General features: G+C 41.8%; 2 protein-coding genes and 1 long non-coding RNA gene across 6 annotated transcripts in view; 2 read left to right on the forward strand and 1 right to left on the reverse strand.

The window, feature by feature from the left end:
• Nucleotides 1-1963, forward strand: part of LOC140699454 (uncharacterized) — a 15930-nt gene extending 13967 nt beyond the window's left edge. For both annotated transcript variants that reach the window (XR_012077637.1, XR_012077638.1), the window contains one exon: nucleotides 1733-1963. This is a non-coding gene — a long non-coding RNA (uncharacterized lncRNA). The remainder of the gene's footprint in view (nucleotides 1-1732) is intronic.
• LOC140699453 (ATPase PAAT-like) overlaps nucleotides 1-9560 on the reverse strand; it is a 16046-nt gene extending 6486 nt beyond the window's left edge. Inside the window, exons 1-4 of one of the 2 annotated variants that reach the window (XM_072972063.1) lie at nucleotides 8556-9551; nucleotides 7588-7791; nucleotides 6705-6777; nucleotides 4478-4684 (exon numbers count right to left, since the gene is read on the reverse strand). In XM_072972063.1, the coding sequence (XP_072828164.1) occupies nucleotides 4478-4684; nucleotides 6705-6777; nucleotides 7588-7791; nucleotides 8556-8719 (648 nt within the window). In that variant the 5' untranslated portion in view covers nucleotides 8720-9551. Of the gene's footprint in view, nucleotides 1-4477; nucleotides 4685-6704; nucleotides 6778-7587; nucleotides 7792-8555 lie in introns of both variants that reach the window. The other variant, XM_072972064.1, reaches the window with a different exon arrangement.
• PSTK (phosphoseryl-tRNA kinase) overlaps nucleotides 9007-23367 on the forward strand; it is a 21377-nt gene continuing 7016 nt past the window's right edge. The window contains exons 1-2 of one of the 2 annotated variants that reach the window (XM_072972071.1): nucleotides 9007-9119; nucleotides 23034-23325. In XM_072972071.1, the coding sequence (XP_072828172.1) occupies nucleotides 9063-9119; nucleotides 23034-23325 (349 nt within the window). In that variant the 5' untranslated portion in view covers nucleotides 9007-9062. Of the gene's footprint in view, nucleotides 9120-20319; nucleotides 20874-23033; nucleotides 23326-23367 lie in introns of those variants that run through there. The other variant, XM_015241896.3, reaches the window with a different exon arrangement.

Raw genomic sequence — 23367 nt, forward strand, 5'->3', positions numbered from 1 at the left:
AGCATTTTTCTGAGATGAAGGCTCTCAAGGTAGTTATTTTTCACTTTGTGTTAAATATCAATAAATTCACAGGTAAATCTATATGGCAGTGCAGTAAATCAACCAACCTGAGGTGCTGGTGGCTATTCTTCTGCTTCCTTTTGTTTGACTTTATTCAATTCTTAATTTTCTCGAGCTGTCATATGTTGCCTTGCAAGGCACATCAAACCCTTTTAAAAGTAGGCAGAGGAATATGTATAAAATAATTCATATATATTTTGTTTAGGGTCCATGTCATATGTTACATGAAAAAAAAAAACATAGAGCAGCCTAAAAAAAGGAAAGCATTTAGGTAGAATCTTGTCCATACACTTACATATGTGTACACTTGATTTCATATATGTGCATATATTCTCCCAGATTTCTGAAAAAATGTTTATCTCTGAACATCTTGTAGGAATTCTGAAAGCATTTTCTTTAGCTTTTTAATTATAAAGAATTTGAAAAAGTATCACCTTGAAAGGGCAAGGAAAAAAGGATATTTTTATTTCAAAGGTGAAAAAATAAACAGTGTAAATCCTGAATAACTGAATATATTTTCTTTGAGAAAATGGGGCACGTCGTTCCTTCAGGTAACATTAAATGACAACTACACTGCTAGGCCCTCTGATACAGAATTCCTATTCAATTACTCTCAATTGCTCAAGCAAAAACAAATCAATCAGCACACTTGAACTTCAAATACAAGTAAATAAGGAATTACTTAAATAAAACTTTCCAGAGAACAAGGAGCCACAAGGGACAGGAGAAGCAGGGAGGGCCCAGGAAGCTGCTCCCAGGTCTTCTCCTTCCCCTTCAGGACAGGCCCTGCCCCGAGGGACACACGAAGGCTCCACAGTGTGAGTGTGCACTCACCCTCCTTCCGCAGAAGGGGCAGTTTTCACCACGAAACATCCCTACTTTATACCCGACGGAAGGTTACAGGGCTCACATGACCCTTTCCAGAAAGACATTCCATGGATTCTAGGTTTGTTAACAATAATCAGTCCTAGAGAGCCAGGTATCTCCTGTAAGAATTGTTTCATAAATACAGCCTCCCCACTAGAAAGAAGTCCTTTATTAGCATGTTTAAAGGAGATTTAACTGGATCATCTGTTTCTCAGGTGCTCCCAAATGTCCTCATATGTAATGATTTAGCACAGGTGGGGGTGGGGGCAGTGAAGCAGGTTAGAATACATGTGTTGAGTGGGAGGACTGCTATGTGTTTCCACATGATAGAAAATTCTAGAAGGACTGATAAAGAAAAAAATGTTGCCTGCCATTCCGGTTCCACAAGGATCAAGTCATTCTCCAGCCAGGGCAGTCGTCCACTGACAGTGCACCCTAAGAGAATTCAGAATGGAGACAAACAGGAAGCATTCTGTGCTTTGGATATACTGGCCCCTGGGTAGTTAAGGTGCATATCTGAGAAGAAATTTTAAATGACGTCAGATTCTTGCATCTTCCTACACATAGAAAAGCACTAAAAAGCACTTGAGCTGTCTGTTCTCTGTGATTTAACAGAATTCTTTTGATGCTTGATACATGTCTTTTCCCAGCAAAAAATAAGTTCATATATATCTGGCTCCTCCCCAACCTCTTCAAAGGAATCTCTCAGAGCTCTCTGACAGGCTGTCTCCAGGGCCACAGTCCTTAGTAAGACTCCCCCAAAACACTCAACTCACAGCTTTTATATTGTGCATTTTTATTTCAGTCGACAGGTACTCATCAAACTGGGAAACAGGAAGAGACTGGGAAAGCACTTTTGCAATTTACCTAATGCACTTGTGAATTGACTGAAACTTGTGAAGAGAAAATACACCATTTTGGGAATTAAACAAAAAGAAAAAACTGAAAGACATGGCAAAAAAGAAAAAGTACTATCCATGTCATTTTTTCCCCCATGGTCAAGTTTTTAAAAAATAAAAATCAGCCCATAAACTGATTTCAATTCATTAACTCTCTAATGTTTCTTAAATCTTGCACACACACAAGTATTTCCTCTGTTTTTAAATTTTTAATCTCCTTCCATCTCCACTGGATCCTTCCCCTCAAACATTTATTCTTAAAATGTATTACGCATAAGACTCACCTGGTATTGCCTGTTTATAAGAATTGATTCTTGGATCTCATCCCCAGGGTTTCTGGTCATGGGTGAGGGCCAGAAAGTTCTCTACTTTATAAACATTCCAAGGGATTCTGATAAGGGCAAGCTCCTTATCTCTATGATCCTTGAAACCAACCCACTTCACCCAGACTGCCCGCACATTCCAACCACCCATCTACTATCTAATCCCTCAAAATCTGCTTTCTACCTCATCACTATTCAAATCAACCCCTGAAGATCTCCAAGGAATACTTGGTTGATAATACAAAGAGCATATATACTGTATATTTATTAGGAGCCATACACAAGACAGACAGGTTCCTGCTCCCACAAAGCTTATATTTTAGTAAGATAAACAGAATACTATATAAACAACAACAAAAATAGTGAAGAAAGTGATGATGAAAATATGATACAGATATTGATGATGAAAATATGATACAGATGAAAATATGATACAGAAATGTGAATATTTTAAACTGGGTGGTTGGGGAAGGTCTCATTCAAAAGGGAATATTTAAGATGAGACTGGAGTAACAAGAAAAAGGCAGACTCACTAAGAGCAGGAGGAGAGGTTTCTGGCCAAAGAGAACAGTAAGAGTGCACAGGCCCCCAGGAAGGAGCACATCTGGCTGTCTGCGGAACACACACATCAGAATGCCTAGAGCAAGGCGTCTCCGTGGCAGGAGATGAGGCTGAGGGGGCAAGGAGGGCCCAGGTCTCAGATGACAGGGTAAGGATCTGGCTTAATCCTGAGTGTGATGGAAGCAGCCAGGGGGTTTACACAGGGGAAGGAAGAGTCCAATTTACCCTGTCAGATCATTCTGGGTGCACTGCGGAGACGGACCGCGGTGGAGCACGAGGACCAGCTAGGACCCGCCTGAGGTAAGGAGGTGAGATGATGGCAGCAGAGAAAGGAAAGCATGGACCCTGTCCTTTCTGAAACTCTCCTTTCCACGGTTTCCACAATCATCATCACCTCTCCTGGGTCTCCTATGTCTGCCCACTGCTCCAACGACACTTGTACTGAATTAATATTGGCAAATCTCACAAAAGTCACATGAGGTTTTCATTTGTACTACTTGTTTTAAACTTTCACATTCATCCTGTGATATGAGCAGTATTATCATTTAGATTGGAAACAAGGAGAATCTCTATTCACTGCTGTCTCTGCTCCTCTGGTTCGTTCCCTCTCCCTGTATGCTTACCAAACGTATCTACTCTCTAGGGTCTTTGCTCCAGTCTCTCCCTTCACCACCTGCCTGTCACCCACGAGGGGTGCTCTTCCCAAACCTCTACCACCCAGACCTGTGTTTCCAAATGCTCCCAGCAGCATCCCAGGGAAGGTTTTTATTCACATCTAAAACTCAGTACTCCCCAAATTACACTCCTTTTCCTCCCAAAGCCACCTCCTCTCTTGGTCCCTCCTTGGCATATTACTGGCATCGCCACTTTCAAAACCTTAGCTTCACGTTTGAGTCTGTTTTTCTCCAACAATACCAATATTAAGTTGTCAAGTCCCAATGGCCCCACTGTTTTCGCATCTCACAATCCAGCATCAGGTTACTCCGTCCAACTCTAGGCTTATTAACCCTCATCTGGACGAGGGAAATAACAGAGGGCTGCTTTCCTTCATGTGGCCTCCACTTCTACTGACTCATCTTTCCTACTGATTCATCCTGTGCATAACAACGGATTAGAATTTATTCAGACCTAGGTTGAAAATGCCTACAAACGTTCAAACAGCATTCAAAATCCTCTGTGATCCCACCCCAGTCCCCGTCCCTTCTTCACTCCAGAAAAACGAACTTCTATTCATTTCCTACCTACATTCCATTCCTTCCAGCACTGAAGATTTCATCCATGCTGTTTTCTACCTGTCCAGGAGTATCCTGCAAACCTACCTGCCCAATCCCTCCCTTCTTCTTTCAAGGTCTAGATAAAACGCTACTTCCTGTAATGAGCTTTCCCAGTCCCCCTCGTCATCCCCCACTTAGATGCCCTACCTCACCCAACAACACCATCAAGCTCCTTAGGGACAGACTGCAGACTGACCTTTGAGCCTCCTAAAGGAACCAAAACAGTGCTTTATTCTCTCAGAAGGTGCTTAAAAAACACTTGCTGAATGAATGAGCAAGAGAATTCATGGCACACTGTGGAGACTGTAACAAACATACCGCTTCTGAAAGACAGTAGGTCCACAAAATGCTGTTTTTACATAAGTCCGTAAGGGTAACACTCAAATCAGCAATAAAAGTTGAAAGAAAAAAATGTAAGTCAGCACATGTCCTTTCAAAAAGCCATCATTTAAAACTGTTAATGGCATCAGAAAAGAAATCCATTTCTACTCACCTGCTGCTGAAATCTAACCATATTCATCAACTGCTGAGCTCCAGGTGATAACTTTGACCCCATGGACTCCATGATGGTTTGGACCCTCTCCAGGTCTATCCTTGATCCTAGAGCAGGAGAGCTTGCGGAGGAATTTGTGGAAACTGGCCTCACGTGTACCACCATTTTACTGATGAACACACACTGCCTTTCCCCAAAGGAGAGCAACTGTTATAATACAAAAGCGCAGCAAAATTAATAATGATATTAAAAACAATCATCATTTAAGGCCACTTCTTGTTAATCCTGAAGAGTGAATCATTCAAGAATCTAAAAATTAACTTCAAGAACATTTTTAGGTTTTCTCTAGAATATTCACAGTCAGAAAAAGACTCAAAGAATAATGTAATGTTTTAAAAGTCCTTATAAAATAAAGTATTATGTGTAAAGGAATTAAAGATAAACTATACCAATCTGAGACCTTAACATACTGAAACTTGCTATAGCATTATTTAATGTAAGGCTGTCCAGAATCTCATGCAAAGTGTTTGCTGAAATACTAAATATAAGTCAGAATTTTAGAATTTAGAACCATAAGGAAAAGTCAAGATAACAGAATAGAGCTCAACAGTTTACCCTTAGAAATGATGAATTCAGCATGATTTTCTAACTTTTCAAAAGATTAAATGAAGGTCAGGCTTTGAGCCTTGTTTTCCTGGCTTCTATCCCAGGAACTTTTCCAATGCTTTATGCTGCCTCGTCTTGTCCACGCTTCTAAACCAAGACATTTCATGTGTGGTGTGGGAGAGCAAAGGAGCAGAGTGGATAGAAAGCAGGACTGAGAAGCAGACAGGCCTGAGTTCAGTGATGGCTCTGCCTGGATGCCGCTGGGTAAATGTCAACCAGAGTCAGGAGTAAAATGATTTCACGTGGTTGTTTTAAGCATTATGTGTTAAAATTTCCAGTATATATCATTGAGTAAATGCTCAAAGCTATGCAGCAGTAACCATTACTTTTAACTTTCACACACGGCTGCCCCAGGTGAAGCCCTCACACAGACCCAAGGATTCCCTAAATGAAACACTCTGTGCCTGGCCTGGCTCTCCCACAGCACAGTTACACACACCATTCAGCTTCAGAGACACAGCAAACCCATAAATCACACAGACGCAGGTGAATACAGACCCATGAAGTAAAAACTCAGCACGGCCCCAAAGACGTGACTCAGCAACACGGAAGGAAATAGCGCATGAAATGCATACACCCACATTCCAACCTCCACGTTGTCCCTCTTCTGCTTTTTAACCTGAAAGCCTTTCTCACTAGGGAACGTGGCACCGATTATTCACACTGAATTGACTTATCATGTGTCTTGACCACTGTAATACTCTCAACGTTGAGGCCTTCATTCCAATTTATTTCATAAATGCCAATCCCTAAGTGCTCAGAACAGTATCTGGCATCAACAGGCACTCAAATGTTTCTTGGATAACGAGTCACTTTATTTAAATAGCTTTGGAAGCTATTACTATATCCACCTAAAGCAGCATCTTGAGACAATCAGTTCTGTGGTCTTCTGTAAACAATAATCAGCACAGAATTGTAGACATAAAAATAATCAATCCAAGGATTTATTTTCTTCCATCCCCTAGTATTACCCATGAAGTAGGTCCAAACAGGTGAAGAAACTTGCCCAGGGTTCCTCTGCTCGTCAGCAAGAGAGCACATTTAGTAGTCAGGGCTTGTGACTTCCAGCTCAGCACCCTTTCCCTAGACCCTGACGACATCACTGAAGTTCACCTTAACGATACTTTTCATGCTGAAGACACCAGTCCAGATCCCTTTCACTTTGTGGTGCCCTTGTCTGAAACGTCTCTAATTGTGTTCTATCTCTTTATCTATTTAGATATTTGGGGACCAAAACTGCTTGTGGTTTTCTTGCCACTTGACTTTTGTATAAAGAGAAAAAAAGTTTTTTAATTCAGTTTCGCAAGGCTGAAAAGTACAATACTGCTCTATTAACAACAGGACATGACATGATCATGGCTAATAAATGGTCAAATTTTAACAGAAGAATGTTGATAAGTTTTTAGAATAGAGTTTTTTTTAACATGTTTCCTAAGTATTTCTGAACTAAAACCAGGGACTAAACGGGACTAAGTACATTACCAAACAAACAGAAAAGCAGTACATACAGTAGAAGAGCAACTATAGTTTTCAACTCAGTTAAAATGTGGGAACGACTTACCTTTAGTTTACAAGCATGTGTGGAAGACTCCAATTTTAGGTAATTTTTGTACAAAATAATCTTTTCATGTTCACTAAAAATAAAAGAATTAGTTTATTAAAAATATCATACATTATCACTTTTAACAGTTACATTTAAAAATAAAGGTTTCCAGAACAACATTCAGCTCCTTAGATTCAGTCTTCCTGGTGAGGCAGAAAGAGTTGGGGCTTCCTTCCGAATTGCACTCAGTATAAAGATGGCATCTGCCACTTACTAGCTATAAAGGAGAATTAAATTAGATATCAAATGTATAATCACGTAGCACAGAGCATGTTTCAAAGCTCAGTAACATGTCTGTTATATTCAACATGCACAGGCTATGAAACAGTTCATGTTTTGATTCATATTCAAAAAAGATTAAGACAGAATCATCACAAAAAATCAGAAATCAGAAAGTCTAATAATGGGTTAAATGTGCCTGTATGGTGCAGTCTGGGCTCATGCGGTATTTGTATGGGTTTCCTACAAGAAAATGTTCAAAGTTCCAGACTGACTGACAAATTCATTTTTGGAAAACAGATGCCTGTGAGTTAAAGAAAACAGACTAGAAACATTTATCAGCACTTTATACCAGCAAAACTCTTCCACTAACTAGGTATGACCGTCTACCAACTTTTCTCTCTTCCATTAGCTCTCAATTTCTATATTTATAAAAACAACCAGGCTCATCCAGACTGTCTTTAAGATTCCTAAAGGTCTAAACCTCTATGTCCGTTGGTATGTTTTTATCTACTCTCCCCTTGTGTCTGACGCTAATATTAGGGAATCAATAAATATGCAAAAGCTGAAGAAAACAAAACAGTACTTCACAAGAACACCTGCACATGCGTAGGTCACAAACCTGTCGTCCAGAACATTACAAACATTCTTGCCCCTACTGGTTCCACAGTACTCCTCTCCTAAGTAGACTTCCATATTTCTTGCTGAACTTAAAATGCCAATAGAAACGATTTCTTCACCTCCACCAGGGTCACATCTCAGGTAAAGGAAGCAGGGGTTTTCATCTTGGCTGTTCAGGTTCCTTTGCAAAACCACCAGGTCCTGGCTGTAAAGAAAATGAAGACTATTACACCGCACAGTTCGCTGAACACTCTTCCTAACCCACCTATTGGGCCCCAGGGCTTGCCATTTTATCCAATTCATTTACATGTGCATTCGGAGTCCAAGCGCCTTGCACCGCACTGAACAAATGCTCAATACAGAATTCCTAAAGAAACGATGTTTTAGACATCAGGGCTCTCCATTCTATTTTCCCCTTGACTTCTCCATTCTAAGAACTCTCTGTAATTGCCTCTCCAGTTAAATAAATTTACTAAGCAGCTAGTGTGAATAACAAAATAGTTCAGAATGGGAGGGTGGGGGCGTGCAGAATGGAATAAAGGCCAAAAGTGTGTCCTTTTCAAGATTAAGCTGATGAAGACGTTCGACAATTTTTTTTAAAAGCCTATTTTGGTAGATAGGAGGTTTCTGTGTTTCCAGATAGACGATTCCGCTTCTGACAAGGGCGTCAGAAGCCGACGTGACGGGCACAAGGGGATGTGTGTGAAAGGCCCAGTTCCCTGGTCACCTGCCCCGAGAACCCAGCATCCGACACTGACTGGAGTCGCCGCCGGTTCCCGCGGTCCCGCCCCCGCCCTCGGACACTCGGGCCCTGCCCAGTGGCCCTCGCCGCACGCCCGGACCCGTCACCAGCTGGGCTCCCGGACCCGGGCCCAGACCGTGTCCCCCCCCGACCCCCGATCCGCTCCCGGCTCCCCCAGCAGCGGGGCTGTCGCAGAGCACAACCCCAGTCCCGAGGGCCCGGCGCACCTCGTGTCAGGCGGCGCCAGCAGCTCCTCCCAGTGGGCGTCCCGGGCGCCGAGATCAGCCCGGGTGAGATGGAGCCTCTGGGCCAGGGCTCCGCAGTCGGCATCCCAGGAAGAGGCCAGCGACGGGCGGCGGGTCAGCGGCCCGTCCACGGTCCCGGTCTCCATTCGGCCACCTCCAGGGCAGGCCAGGCCCGGAACCCCTCTTCCAGTGCTTGAGTTTCCGCCAGAGGGAAGATGAAGAACTTTGAGCCTTCTCGGGCTCCAGGCCCAAACTTAAGAGCTGCTGCTTCTCGCCGTTGTTTGGAGAGACCAGGTGCCGCAGACACGCATGCGCATACCGGCCCGATTTGGCAAAAGGGTTCAAAACGTGAGGGGAAGAGCCAAAGGCCGGAGCATGCGCACTGACAGCACGTCGTCCAGCGCTCGGGCTGTGCGCAGGCGCGGTGGGTGCTCGCGGGAACCCGGTGGATTTTCGAGATTGGCAGCAGAGAAATAGCAGGTGGTGTGGATGCCCGTTGCGGCTACGACCGGGCGAGTTGGTCCAGTGAGCGGAGTCGGTCGTGAGGTGGGTGTGGTGTCGTGGCCCACGCGACCTTAAGGGCCTCTTCCCGACCCTCGCTGTCTCTGGAGTGCGCGAGTCTCGGGACGCGGCGGCGGCCTGCAGTTAAGTCGCTTTCTCTTTTGACTCCTCCACTCGCTCCCCTCTCACGTTCCCTCCTCGGAGGGTGTCGGGTGGATGCCGGCAGTTCGGCTTCTCCAGGAAGGGGTTCGGACGGTGTCCCCGAGCGGCCATGGGGCGGTGGCGGGAGGTGTCCGGGAAGCTGTGGGTGCCCGTGACGTCCCCTCTCAGCTGCCGCCGGGCTGCGCGGCGGGGACCGGCGAGCTCGGGCGCCCAGGCCGCCGTCCTGGGGCCGCCGCGCCGTCTGCCCTCCTGCCCCGGGAAGAGCGGGGTGAGCGCAGCCTCCGGTCTGTGCTGAAGTAGAAGCTGAGCTGGCCTGGAAGGACCTTTACCCTGTGAGTCGAAGAAGTGGGAGCCGTTGGAACTTCTAGATGCCCCGCGGGATCGGGAGGTAGATCCCCGACCCCACCACCCATCCTACTTTGAAAAGGCTTGTGCCGATGATTTTTCCATCTTTTGTAAGAAAAAAGGTAGTTAGAAAAGTGGAATGTCAGAGTTCGGGATTTGCAGAGACATACTACTGTATATAAAATAGATAAACAGCAAGGTACTTGTCTATTCAATACCTTGAAATAGCATCCTATGAAAAAGAATATGAAAAAGAATATATATACATACATATATATGAATGAATCATTATGCTGTACACCAGAAATTAACACAACATTGTAAACCGACTATACTTCAATTTTAAAAAAGTGCAATATCAAAAGTTTCGAAAGGCTTGATTGTAAAGGTTCTAATTTGCAAAGATTTTTTTGAATACTCTAGACTCATTCTCAGTTCTCTCCATTATTGGTATTGCTTTCCTATAGGTCCTGCTTCCTATGGTCATAAATTAACTTTTATTCACGTTAACGTCTTTAGACAGCCCAAGGAAAATATGCTCTTCTTCAGAAACACCCATCTGCACTTTAAGGAGTGAGCTCAATATTATCAGCGGGATTTTGACTTTCTTGAATAGGGCTGAATGACCAGCAGCCAGAAAACTAGACTTCTGTGGTCTCCCCCTTTCTTTCACACAGCCAGTAAATCACCAGGGCCTGGCTTTCTTAAAGGAAACCTTTCTTCGTTTCTGCTGCTTCTGTTCTCAAGCAGTAGCTTTCATCTGAACAGTTCCAGGAGCTTCTTTACAGTCGTTAGCCTTCATTCTCAGTGACTTACATTCCATCCTCCCCACTGCCCTGTGCTCTCTCTGGTGCTTGTTTCTTGACTGAGCACAGCCTTTTGTACTTTGGCTCCTGCTTACCTCCCTGCCCTCCCACCTCCCCCATCTTTGCATCTGCTTTTCCCGCCAGCTAGAATGCCTGTTCTTTTGGAACAGGGAAAATCCTGTTCATCATTCAAAGCCAAGCAGATCTCCACTCTGCTATAGCATCAAACCCATTCCTCTGGACTACACTTACACTTCTTAGGTATGTCAAAGAAAAACTAGAACTGGACAGGGAAAACAGATTTTGTTCAGAAGTATACAATAGAGGAAAAGACCTTAGTATACACCCAGGCTCCATTCTGCATACAGCATGGCCGAGTGGGAATTTGTAGCCAAGGAGCAGGGTCGGGGGTCAGTGGACAGAAAATTGCTAATGAGAAACATCAATTGTCAAGAGCATTGTGGCTAAACCAACCTAAAAGAATTCTTGCTGATGACAGGCCAGGGTTATCAGACATCACCTAGGGGATGATGGAGGGTGAGGAAGCTGATTAGATATCAAGGGTGATAAGATTTGAAGGAGAGGCATCTTGCTAAACTGACTTAGCAGTTTTCTTGTTAAAACTAGATTTTTTACAAGGAAGTACACAAATGAGCCTGGGAGAAGGTTCAGGAGCCTGAATAACGTTTGACCAAGCAGGAATCTTTGTCAGGTATTAATGATTCTCTTACGATTTCAGACTTTATCAGTATACATATTTGTGTTCCCTATTATCTGTAGGCTTGCTAAGATTAGTAATTATTTTATTCCTGGTAAAATTATTGAGTATAGCTTTGTTGCATGGAATTGATAGATTGGTGAGAGTTGGTGGCATCTTTATCACAAAATAAGAGACAAATAAAATAGATAACAAGGACCTAATGTAACACAGGGAACTACATTCAATATCTTGTAATAACTTATAATGAAAAAGAATATGAAAAAGAATATATGTATAAATGAATCACTATGCTGTACACCATAAACTAACACAACATTGTAAATCAACTATACACTTCAATTGAAAAAAAAACTTACAAGAGATACAGAAAAAGGTAAAACTAAAAACTAGTAAGTTCAAGCTAATGCTTTTTTTCTTCAAAGCTAGGGTGGTGGTTGTTCAGAGCTGACCTCAATTTTAATATGATAAATTACTCTTGTGAATTGTAATTGATTTTTTTTGCTCCATTTTCCCCCTTGATACAAATCATAAAATATATGTTGGAAACTTCCCAACAATATTGTGAGGGTGAACTATGCAATTTTTTTAGTCACTTAAAGTTTATTACAACTTAATATGCAAGAGCTCCATATGCTCTTTAGGAGCATATTTCAAATCTGTTTTCAGAATATGAGCCAGTAATATTTGAAAGGTATGTTTTATAAAGAAGTGACTTGTGGCATTAATTTTCTTGGGCCTATTCATTTAGCAATATAACAGTTTCGATGCTGACAATCTTAATTTTAAGTAGAATGAGTTCTTACCCTATTTGCCCTGCCTTTTACCCAGGAGTATACTTCCTAGTAAGGTGGTTATGGAACTTAACTTTTCTCCCAGCTAGCAGCACTTGAGTTGTACCTCCTCCCCTCGCTTCCCTTTCTTTCTGGTCCTGGCAAGCCCCATGGTTGCCTGGAATTCCTTCTCACCCTGCCTCAGTGCTGGGCCTGCAATTAAGGAAGAAGTGGGAGAGAAGGTAACATTCCATCCCCGTTTTCCTCAGCTTCATTCATAGCTGCTCTCCAGCCCCACCTCATTTATAACCTCTGTCCTGGTTAGCAGCATTGTTGGACAGGAAACAGTTTTCAATACAGCCTGGCTTCAACCTTTCTGAAGAAATGACGAAATGATGGGAAAGCTCTTTGATCTATAGCTGAATCTGTGCCCACATCCCTGATTATCATCTAGGTGACAACTTCTTATCCTAAAGCTATTTTGCAGTAAAGGTTAACTTGGTAAGTATAGGAGGTTCAAAACTTGCTCACGTTCCAAAGACCTGGCTCCTGACCAGCTCCTAGTCATATCCTCTAAGCTGCTGGAATATCCTGCTTGATAAAATTTTCTTTATAACAAGGGGCCTTGGGTTGCGGTAACAATGTGATATATGATGAGGGCCACACTGTTATTTTGGTCTCTTAAGAGGCTAAAGATTAAGTAACTCATGTCAGCACATGGGTGCTCCATGCCTACATGACAGACCCCCAATAAAAACCCTGGACACCAAGACTCAGATGAGCTTCCTTGGTTGGCAGTTCTCTGTACGTGTTGTCACGCATCCTTGCTGGGAGAATTAAATGTTGTCCATGCAACTCCACTAGGAGAGGACAACTGGAAGCTTGCACCTGGTCTCTCTTGGATTCTGCCCCATGGGCCTTTGCTTTGCTAATGGTAATCAGTATCCTTGCCTGTGTAAGAATCTGTTATAAGACACACACAGGTAGCAACAAGACACGTGAAGAATTGGATGGCCATTCTTCCATTAGTAACAGCAGTTAATTCTAAGTGGCGAGAGTAGTTGAGTTTTATTAGGGGAGGGTGTGTGCAGCTTTTAAAAAAAAAAGCCCTACCCTACTGCTACGTGTGTTTCTTCCCTGTCTCTGCCCACCGTCACTACCCTAGAGTCTTAGTAAAGAGGATAATTAAAATCAGGGAATAAGATTTCTTTAAAAATACAAATACAGGTATTAGGGGTAAGGGAGGTAGGAGTCACATGACCATGTCTTATTGCTAACTGCATGCCTTAGATTCTTCAAAACACTGGTTTCAGAACCTCTTTACATCCTTAAACTATTCAGAATTGCAAAGAGCTTTTGTTTATATAGGTTTTATCTTCCAAGTTAAAAAAAAAATTAACAGCCTTATTCTGCTTGGATCTACAGTAATGTACACTAATGTGAATGAATCCAGTAAAAAGAATGGACTGAAAAGGTAACCAGCATGAGTAACATGATATCTATAGAAAAATCCACTCCAGCTGCAGAATGCCTGGTTTAAAAGAACTTTCATAATGGACCCATTTTGTGGGATTGTTTTCTCCTGCATTCTTGGGGACTTAGATTGTTTACCTAGAGTTTTAAAGTCTAGGTGAACCAATTCTTGGTAAGTTGACAATGAAACAGGGTAGCAGCCAAGCTAAATCAACTATAGGATGTGTTTTGTTACTTTTTGCTGTTTTTGTGACACTTGTACATTCTGAAGAACTGAGCAAAAATTTTACAGAATAGTTCACAACTCATTTTGAATATTGTGGGTTTTTTTTTAATAAAAATTACCCATCTTTGTGTAAAATTGTGGTATTTTGAGGTATGTTTATTAAAGTCCCTCCAGGAATATGCTGTACTGTTAGACTGCAGGTTAAGGGGAAGCTGTAGAATCTTTTCTACCAGTTTTACCTTTGATAGTCGTGCTTTTATATACAACATAATGTGAACAGGCAATGTAAATTTTTTTAATTTATAGTTATATTAATCTCTGTGCTGTGTACATTTTATTTTTCTCACTTTCTCTCAAGTAAATTATGAGTTTTTAAACAGATGTCTTTATTTATGTGTGAATCCCCGGCATTTAACACAATATTTGGTACATAAATATCAAGTGAACATTATTAAATGGATAACTCACAGTGTTAAATACAAGGCTCGTTTATTAGACTGTTGAAGGGTTTGATTGTTTTAAACATCTTTATAATGATTTTAAACATATAACACAATGATGGAAGTAAGGAAACAGAAATTCATTGGAAATCTCTAGGAATTGCTTTCTCCTGAGAAAATTGTTCTGGAAGCTTAAGAAATCAAGCAATTGGTGGGAGGTAGTAGAGTGCATGCTGAGTATGCACAAGGTCCTGGGTTCAATCCCCAGTGTGTGTGTATGTATGTATGTGTAAATAAATAAGCATGATCCAACAATAAAAAGAAAACAAATAAAGGAAACCAAGCAGTTGACATCTATTTCATCATTGTTGCTATTGGCCAGAGGTTGGTAACATTCAGATCCTCTCTATCTTAGCAGAACTTCTTGCACCTTTGATCTTTCCTCAGACACTTCGGTCGTTCTTAGGGTGAGCAAGGTGGATGATTGTTCTGGGTCTAAGCACTCACTTTCAGCACATTAGGTCATTTACTTTGCTTTCTGCCTCACAACCAGGAGCAAAATCGTCTTTGGGAATCAGAAAAACACTAGATAGTGTAAAATTTGTTCAAGACTTGGTAACATTTGATTATCTAGCTCATGCTTTAGGCTATCTTTGTTAGGTTTTTTTAAAGAAGATTAGAAGAAAAAACTGGTGACTTGATTCAACTGGAAATGACATTGATGGTGAGTATAGAAAAGGAGCCGATAAATTTATAATTTTACACTGGCCTGAATTTTAGAAGAGGAGTAACTGAAATGGGTAAGAACAAGACCTCATTGGAGAGTAAAGTAAGGAAGTTCATTTTCACAGGCCTGTGAGTGGGTGGCAGCCAAGGAGACAAGCGTTTATAAATATAAATGTCTGCTAGGCTACTTGCTTAATATTCTCAGCAAATAGAAGTGAGATTTTGGAGAGGCTGTGAGCAATGTCATGCTGGCAAAACTGTGTCTGGGTTAAGGTAAAGCAGTTCAGGTTCCTTTTAAAAGTGAAAATCTATCTGCTCTCTTAGCGCAGCAGGCAGCATGTCAGTCTCATAAAATTGAAAATCTGTTTGTGATTAGAAAGGGGTTCCAGAAGGCTTGGCTCTGGAATTAGTGAAGAGAAGATGGATAAAGTGGTGAGGAATGAGGTTTTATGGCCATTGTTGTGATTAAGAAAATCTGGGCTTTGGCAGCTAGACTGTTAGCCATTTCTGCTAGTGATTAAAGACCTTAAGTGCTGAGTGAAAGTTACCAGAGGAGAAGGGCTACTTCTGAAGATACTGGGGACATCAGATGGTTGAATCTCAGATTTTCTAAGTCCCCTTTTGAGGACTTCATTCATTATACAGATCAGGAAACTTAAAGCCAGAGTTGTCGCACATTGCTCTTTCTACTCACTTGCTTCCAGGTGAATCCAGTTCCCCGTAAGGAGAACAGGTCTGGAACAAGCAGCTGGATCAAAGTAAACTGAAAGCTCTCATGAGAACAGAATAAGTAGCCTCCAACATGGGAAGATTTAGCCAAGGCTAAATTGGAACTGGGTGCTGGGTCCCTTCTGCAGCCCGTGTGGTAGGCAGGAGACCTAGGCGAGGCCAGCGTCACACACAATGTCTGCGGCCCTGAGTAGTGGCAGAGCTGATAGGAGAGGACCAGTAAGCTGAGGTTAGTCAAGCAGTCTCACCCCAGGTTCAAAGCAGAGTGACTGCTCTAGCATGATTACTGCCCAACCTCCTCTTCTGAGGACCAAAAGGGTCAGAATGATGACAACTGAGACTGTACTTAGTGTGACACTGCCCACGTGACTGAACCAATCTAATGTAATAGTGATTTAAATCGAGTTTAACACTAAATCCTAAACAGGAGTGACCTGAGTGCCTTCAGGTTATGTGTTTATATGTGAGGGAAAATGAGTCATGAATGTCTCGAGATTGGTTCACTTGACTACAAAAATTCTGGAGAAAAGGCAGCAACTCCGAATTAGGTATATGTGAGTTGTCACTTGCTTTCTTTGGTAAGAAAGAAGTTACTGCATTCTAAGATCATTCTCAAGAAGAGAATAATTTTGCAGCACAGTTTTAAACTCTAGGAGGTTTGTAATATTTCCACCACTGAACTACAGCCAAGCGTAGCTCCCTTCCCTATGGTGCAGTGGATAGTCCTGGGGCTGAGGGAAGAAGGGAGTGTGTGGAGCAGGACATAGTTCCCATACCCAAGTGGTCTGGGCCCCATTATTAGACCCAAATCCACCACCTGGACTCTGTCAAATACTCTTATCTCTGGGACTAAATGCAATGGTGCCATGCTGACACCCTGCTAATTTAAGAGAACCACATATTTAGTAAATATCTCATATTATTGTCCTTTTCTGGGCCTCAGGTGAGACTGAGGTCTGTGAAGAAAGCTTTACAAATTCAAGGTTATACCCTAATTATGGCTGGATGCCAACATCACTTGCTTATTTTTGAACCTATTCTTTAAAAAGCATATCTTTTTAGATAGTGGACACCTAAACTTGAAGTTACAGTAATTCATTTTGAAATTTTGAAATATAAAACAACATGAAATTTTTTAAAATCATTTTTTTCCAAAATATGTTGTTTAAAAAAGATAACTGGTTCCAGATAACTGGTGAATTCTACCAAACATCCAGAGAGGAAATTATAGCAATTATTTTCAGTCTCTGAGAACATAGAAACAGAGGGAATATTCCCTAACTCATTCTATGAGACCAGCATTACCCTAATACCAAAATCAGACAGATATTATGAGAAAAGAACAAAAAAAGACCAATATTTCTCATGAAAACTTATGCAAAAATCCAGGTTCCTTTTAACAACAAAATATTAGCAAAATGAATCCAACAATGTATAAAAAGAGTTAGACACCATGACCAAGTGGGATTTATTCCAGGCATGTAAAGCTGGTTCAATATTTGAAAATTGAGTAATGTAATTCATCATACTAACAGGTTAAAAAAGAAAAATCACATAATTGTACTGTAGTTACAGAAAAAGCATTTGATAAAATCCAATACCCATTCATGATAAAAAAAAAACAACCACCTCTTAGCAAACTAGGAATAGGGGGGAACTTCAACTTGATAAAGAACATCTACCAAAAACCTACAGCTACCATCATACTTAATGGTGAGAACCTAGAAGCCTTCCCACAAAGATCAGGAACAAAGCAAGGATGTCTCCTCTCACCACTCCTTTGCAGCATCTTACTGGAAGCTCTAGCTAATGCAGTAAGACAAAGGATATGAAAGGTACACAGATTGAGGAGGAAGAAATTAAACTGGTTTTGTTTTTGATGACATGACTGCCTATGTAGAAAATACGAAAGAATCAATCAAAACTAACTGGAACTAATAACTGATTACGGCAAGGTTGCAGGATGCAAGGTTAACATACAAAGTCAACCGCTTTCCTAATATTAGCAATGAACAAGTGAAATTTTAAATTTAAAACACAATATGCTTTACACCCTAAAAATGAAATACTTGGTATAAACCTAACAAAAATTGTCAAGATCTATTTGAGGAAAACTACAAAACTGATGAATGAAGTCAAAGAAGAAATAAATGAAAAGAGATACTCTATGTTAATGGGTAGACAGCCTTGATCTTGTCAAGATGTCACTTCTTCCCAACTTGAACTACAGGTTCAACACAATCTCAATCAAAAGCCCAGAAAGTGCTTTTGTAAATATCAACAATATTATTTTTAAGTTTATATGGAGAGGTAAAAGACCCAAAATGGCCAACACAATATTGAAGAGAAAGAGCAGTCAGAAGACTGACACTACCCAACTTAACTGTAATGCTACAGCAATCAAGGCAGTGTGGTGCTGGGAAAAGAACAGACGAGTAGATCAATGGACAAAATGGCCGAGAAATAGACCCACACAAATATAGTCAACTGATCTTTGATAAAGAAGCAAAGGCAATGCAATGGAGGGAAAAAGTCTTCAACAAATGGAGGTGGAACAAACTGGATAACCATATGTTTAAAAAATATATATATAGATACAGGATTTTTATCTTTCACAAAAATTCAAATTTAATCACAGACAAATGCTAAATGTAGAACTATAAAACTTACAGAAGATAACATTTAAAAAATCTAGATACTTTAGGCTTGGTGATGACATTTAAGATAGAACTTTAAAGACATGATCCATGAAAGAAGTAACCGGTAAGCTGGACTTCATTAAAAGGAAAAATTTCCACTCTGCCAAAGGTACTTCCAAGAGAACAAGAAGAAAAGCCACAGACTGGGAGAAAATATTTACAAAAGATATATAAAGGACTTTTATCCAAAAATACAAACACTCTTACAACTCAACTGTAAGAAAATGAACCCAGTTTAAAAGTGGGCCAAAGATCTGAACAAAAACATCACCAAAGAAGAGTCAGCCCTCACTATCTGTGGGGGAATTGATTCCAGGACCCCTGTGCATACCAAAATCTGCAGATGCACAAGTCCTTTATCTAAAATGACATACTATTTGCATATAACTTATGAACAACTTCTGTATACTTTAAATCATCTCTAGATTACTTATAATACTTCATACAGTTAAATGCTATGTAAATAGTTGTAAATACAATGTGAATGCTATAGAAATAATTGCCGGCAGGAGCAAATTCAAGTTTTGCTTTTTGAAACTTTTCTGCAATTTTTTTCCAAATATTTTAAATCTGCAGTTGGTTGAATCTGCAAGTGTGGAACCCACAGATACAGCAGGCTGACTGTGTGTACAGATGACAAGTAAACATAGGAAAAGATGCTCAACATCATGTATTATTAGGGAAGTGAAAACCAAAGTAACATGAGATACCACTATCCACCTATCAGAATATTTAAAATCTAAAACTGACAACACCAAGTGCTGACAAGAATATGAAACAACAGATATTCTCATTCCCTGCTGGTGGCAATGCAAAATGGTACAGCCACTTTGGAAGGCAGTCTGGCAGAGTCTTACAAAACTAAACACACTCCTACCATAAGATCCAGTAATCACGCTCCTTGGTATTTACCCAAATAAGTCAAGAACTTATGTCCATGCAAGAATCTGCATTCATGTTTATAGTAACTATTCACAATCGCCAAAACTTTAAAGCAATCAAGTCATCTTTCAGTAGGTGAATGGATAAACTGTGATTCATCAAGGCAATGGAATATCCTTCAGTGCTAAAAAGAAACAAGCTATCAAGCTATGAAAAGACATAAGTGAAAGAAGCAAATCTGAAAAGGCTGTATGATTTCAACGATATGACATTCTGGAAAAGGCGAAACAATGGAGGCAGCAAAAACATCAGCAGTCGCCAGGTAGGGAGAGCACAGATTTTTTTTTTTGGGCAATGAAACTATTCTGTATGACACTATAATGGTGGATACATGTCATCATACATTTGCCAAAACTCATGGAATGTTAACACCAAGAGTAAACCCAGTATAAACTATGGCCTTTGGGAGATAACGATGTGTAGTTCATTGGTTGTAACAAATATACCACACTGGATGTTGCCAGTGCAAGACGGTGGGGTTGGGGGACAGAGGTATATGTGAACTCTCTGTACTTTCTACTCCATTTTGCTGTGAACTTGAAACTGCTCTTAAAAAAATAGCCTAAAAGTAAATAAACAAAATAATCATGTTTAAACAAGAAAAAAAAAAGGTTGCCTAGGAAAGGGGGAAGAAATCAGTGTGAGTGTACATGAGTGATGAAAAAGAATAATAAATTAAGGAGAGCCATCTCGCACTGGGCCTATGATAATAAAATGTCATGAAATGAAAAGTATGTTTAACTCAATACTCACTTTCAATCCAAGAGAAGGAAAATAGATAATGTACTGTGTACCTGCTGCGTAACCACATCCCCACAAAAGGAATTCGTTTTATACTTCTCCACAACTTACTATTTCTTTTTAACACTAAAACACCTAGTGTGCGCTGCATGAATGCGCTGGAATTGAAGTCTAGGGTCCTTTCCTGCCTTTACTCCTCCCTCAGGCTTGCTGCCGACTGGCGGCGTTAGGGCGCAGTAACATACTCTCCCGTTCCATTCATCACATCTGGGTGGGGCAGAGGAGCGGAGTTGTCGGACTGTCAGCTTCGCCTCCTCTGATTACCCTAACTGACCTTCCAAAGACCGCTGGAGGAAGAGGCTCAAAGTCTCTCTTGCGATTTTCCTGGGCAGGGGACTTCATCATTATAAAACAAAAAACAAAAAACAAAACCCAACCCAACCCAAACAAAACCGAGACGCAGATTCTAATGGTTTGCAAGTATCGGCAGGAAACCTGATTCTAACTGAAGATTTAAGTCCAAGTCTCTGACCCTCTAGGAAACGTCCAGGTTTTAGGAAACGCATCGCCGTGGACTCCCCAGCCTAGAGGACTCGTCTCATAGGAAGCTCAGCATCAGCCGTTCTGGTGACCAAGGGGACGACCTCAGAAACCGCGACCACGCCAGGTTTTTGGATTTGAAGACTCTCCCCATTCCTCCATTGCGGCACCAGGCGGCGCAACAGAGCGGTGGGAGATTCTGCGCGTGCGCCAAAGGCGGACAGTTCCGGAGACAGCGTTCCCAGCCGCCGCGGGTCTCCCTCAGCAGCATGAAGGCCCGCGAGGACGCCAGAGGAGCTCGCAGCGAGGGGCCGCGGAAGCTGGGCCTCTGCGTCCTCTGTGGCCTGCCCGCAGCAGGAAAATCTACCTTGGCGCGTGCCCTCAGCCACCGGTTACGGCAGGAGCGGGGCTGGGCCGTGGGCGTCGTCGCCTATGATGACGTCATGCCGGACGCGTTCTTCGAGGAGGCGAACCCATTGGTCGGTGCGGAGGGGGCGGGGCCTAGATTGTAGGCGCAGAGGGAAACGGGCCAGCTCCGCTGTAGAAACGCTGAGTAACACCCAATGTGGGAGGTGGGCCCTGATCGAGGAGAGACAGGTGTTCGAGGAGAGTGGAGCTGGTTTAACGCAGAATGAGTCGATTAGAAATATAAAACAAGTACAACCACCAGTATAGGGTTCCGTTCTGAAGTCAGCGTGCAAAGTGGAACCTCCCCCCGCCCCCAGTCAAATATCCTCTTGAAAGTCCTTTGGGAAGATTGTTCTGAAAAGAGGGACAGAATCTTCAAAAATTCCTAAACAGTCAGTTAAACATCCAGCCAGACGAATCTAGGTTTTGTGGAGCTTTAAGTCATGCGGTTTAGGGGACCCTTTTTAAGAAAAAGAATATAGGGCGCAGGGAGATACAGCTCAGCGGTAGAGCGTATGTTTACCAAGTACGAGGTCCTGGGTTCAGTTTCCAGTATCTCCATTTTGAAAAAATAAGTAAATAAACCTACTTACCTACCCCCCCCCAAAAAAAGGATACCAAACTGTAAGTAGCAGAGTGCTTCCTAGGGTCCCTCCCATGACAGTAGATCCTGTATAAATGAAGGGCTTGGCCTCTGAAGCTTATGTTCATTCATCTCAGGGTAAACCTGCCTCTGCCAGCAAAGGAAAAGATGGCTGTTTCTCAGTTGACCACCAGATAAGGTAAATAGGCTTTGATTTAGGGATCCACTTGGTGTTCCAAGTACATACTTCTCTTTAAGCCCCCAGATCACCCTCAGTGGAGTGAGATGCATCCCCTTGGAGAAGCTAGTGAAAACAGACTTCTGGGGAAAGAATAGATTCACGTTGCCCATCTCATGCTCACTCTAGAGAAAATACTCTTTGATGTATTCTGAAAGTTTTAGTTAGTTTTGTAATTTAGTGCCAAATATAGATGAATTCACATAAATAAAATACAAATATGATGTGATTCCATTCTATAAGTACATATGCAAAAATACAGTACATTTGGTGTGTGGAAAAATTTTGAACTTCACCAGCAAAGTTATGTATTTCCCCATTCTTAGTAAATGGTGAGGGTCCTGGTGGCACCGGCTTTACTTGGGTGATAGTATTTTCACCACCCTGGAGAAAGCTGGAAGTGGTTGATAGGGATTGTTGTATTTGCTGGCTTTTCTTCTCACTTTTCTTACTATATTTTTTCCACTCTCCCCCTACAGACCAAGGCCATGGGATCCATCTGATCACTCTTAGTATGATATCTCACCTTTTAGGAAGTGATCTGTGTTTCCTTTTGAGGGGGTTTTGTTATTGTATTTGTTGTATGTGCTGTAATCTCAGTTATGTATTGAGGCATGGACAGGAAGGACAGGGATCCTGATCGCCTGTCCTTGTGTTTTCTCTCCAACCTTGACCTCATAACTGTGTTAGTGTTCTCCACAGCCCTTGAGCAACGCGAGATTACTTGTAATTTCAAGCTATTTATTCTCTTCCCCTCCACCTGCTTCCTCTATCTTTCCCTATCCCGTTCCAATCCTGTTGTTGACCCAGGGCCCTGTCCGCTGATCCTCTTTCTGTCCACTTATACTCTTTCTGTCCACAACTTTTCTCATTTCAAGGGCAAATGAGCATTGCTGTATCTTAGCCAGACTATTTTGTTTTGGCAGGATACTGACTTGGTTTCTCCTTTCTCCTGGATGGTAACAGCTTTTCACTCTTTCATTTATTCACTTACTCAGTCATTTCATAAACGTTCCTAGAGTAACTATTAGGTGCCAGACCCCCTGCTGCAGACTGGGTATATGAGAGACTATTGATCTAGTGGGAACATAGAGATGCCTAAACAATATAAACCCTGGTAGAGTGGAGGCCCAATATACACAGAACAGGGTGTCATGATAGACAAGGGAGGATCTGAGCTGCTTTCTGCATGGTTGAGTCTGAGAAGAGTTGACAGAGGACTGACATCACCGAGCAGCTTTCCAGGCAGAGGGAATGGTGTATACAAAGACATGGAGGAGGAAGAAACAAGTTGTATCTAGAGAACTCCAAATGGTTCTGAAACTATCATATGGGGCAGGGTGGCAGTTAACCATGACCACCCTACTGGCCAAAGCGAAATATAAAGTGCAATTCTGTGATCTTTTGCAGCCATCCCAGTGGAAATTGCTTCGACAGGAACTGTTAAAGTACCTGGAGAACTTCTTGCTGGCTGTCATTAATGGGTGTCAGATGTCTGCCCCACCCAACAGGGCTGAAGCCATGTGGGAAGATTTTATAACCTCCTTGAAGGATCAAGATCTCGTATCTTCTGCAGCGCCTGAGGCCCCGTCACACTACCTCTTAACGAAGACTGCTGTTTCCAGACCTTTGTTTCTGATTTTAGATGACAACTTTTATTATCAAAGTATGAGATATGAAGTCTATCAGCTGGCTCGGAAATGTAATCAAAACATTTTTTTTCTTACACACGGAGACATTTGTT

The sequence above is a fragment of the Vicugna pacos genome, chromosome 11, assembly GCF_048564905.1.
Source record: "Vicugna pacos chromosome 11, VicPac4, whole genome shotgun sequence".
NCBI lineage: Eukaryota > Metazoa > Chordata > Mammalia > Artiodactyla > Camelidae > Vicugna > Vicugna pacos.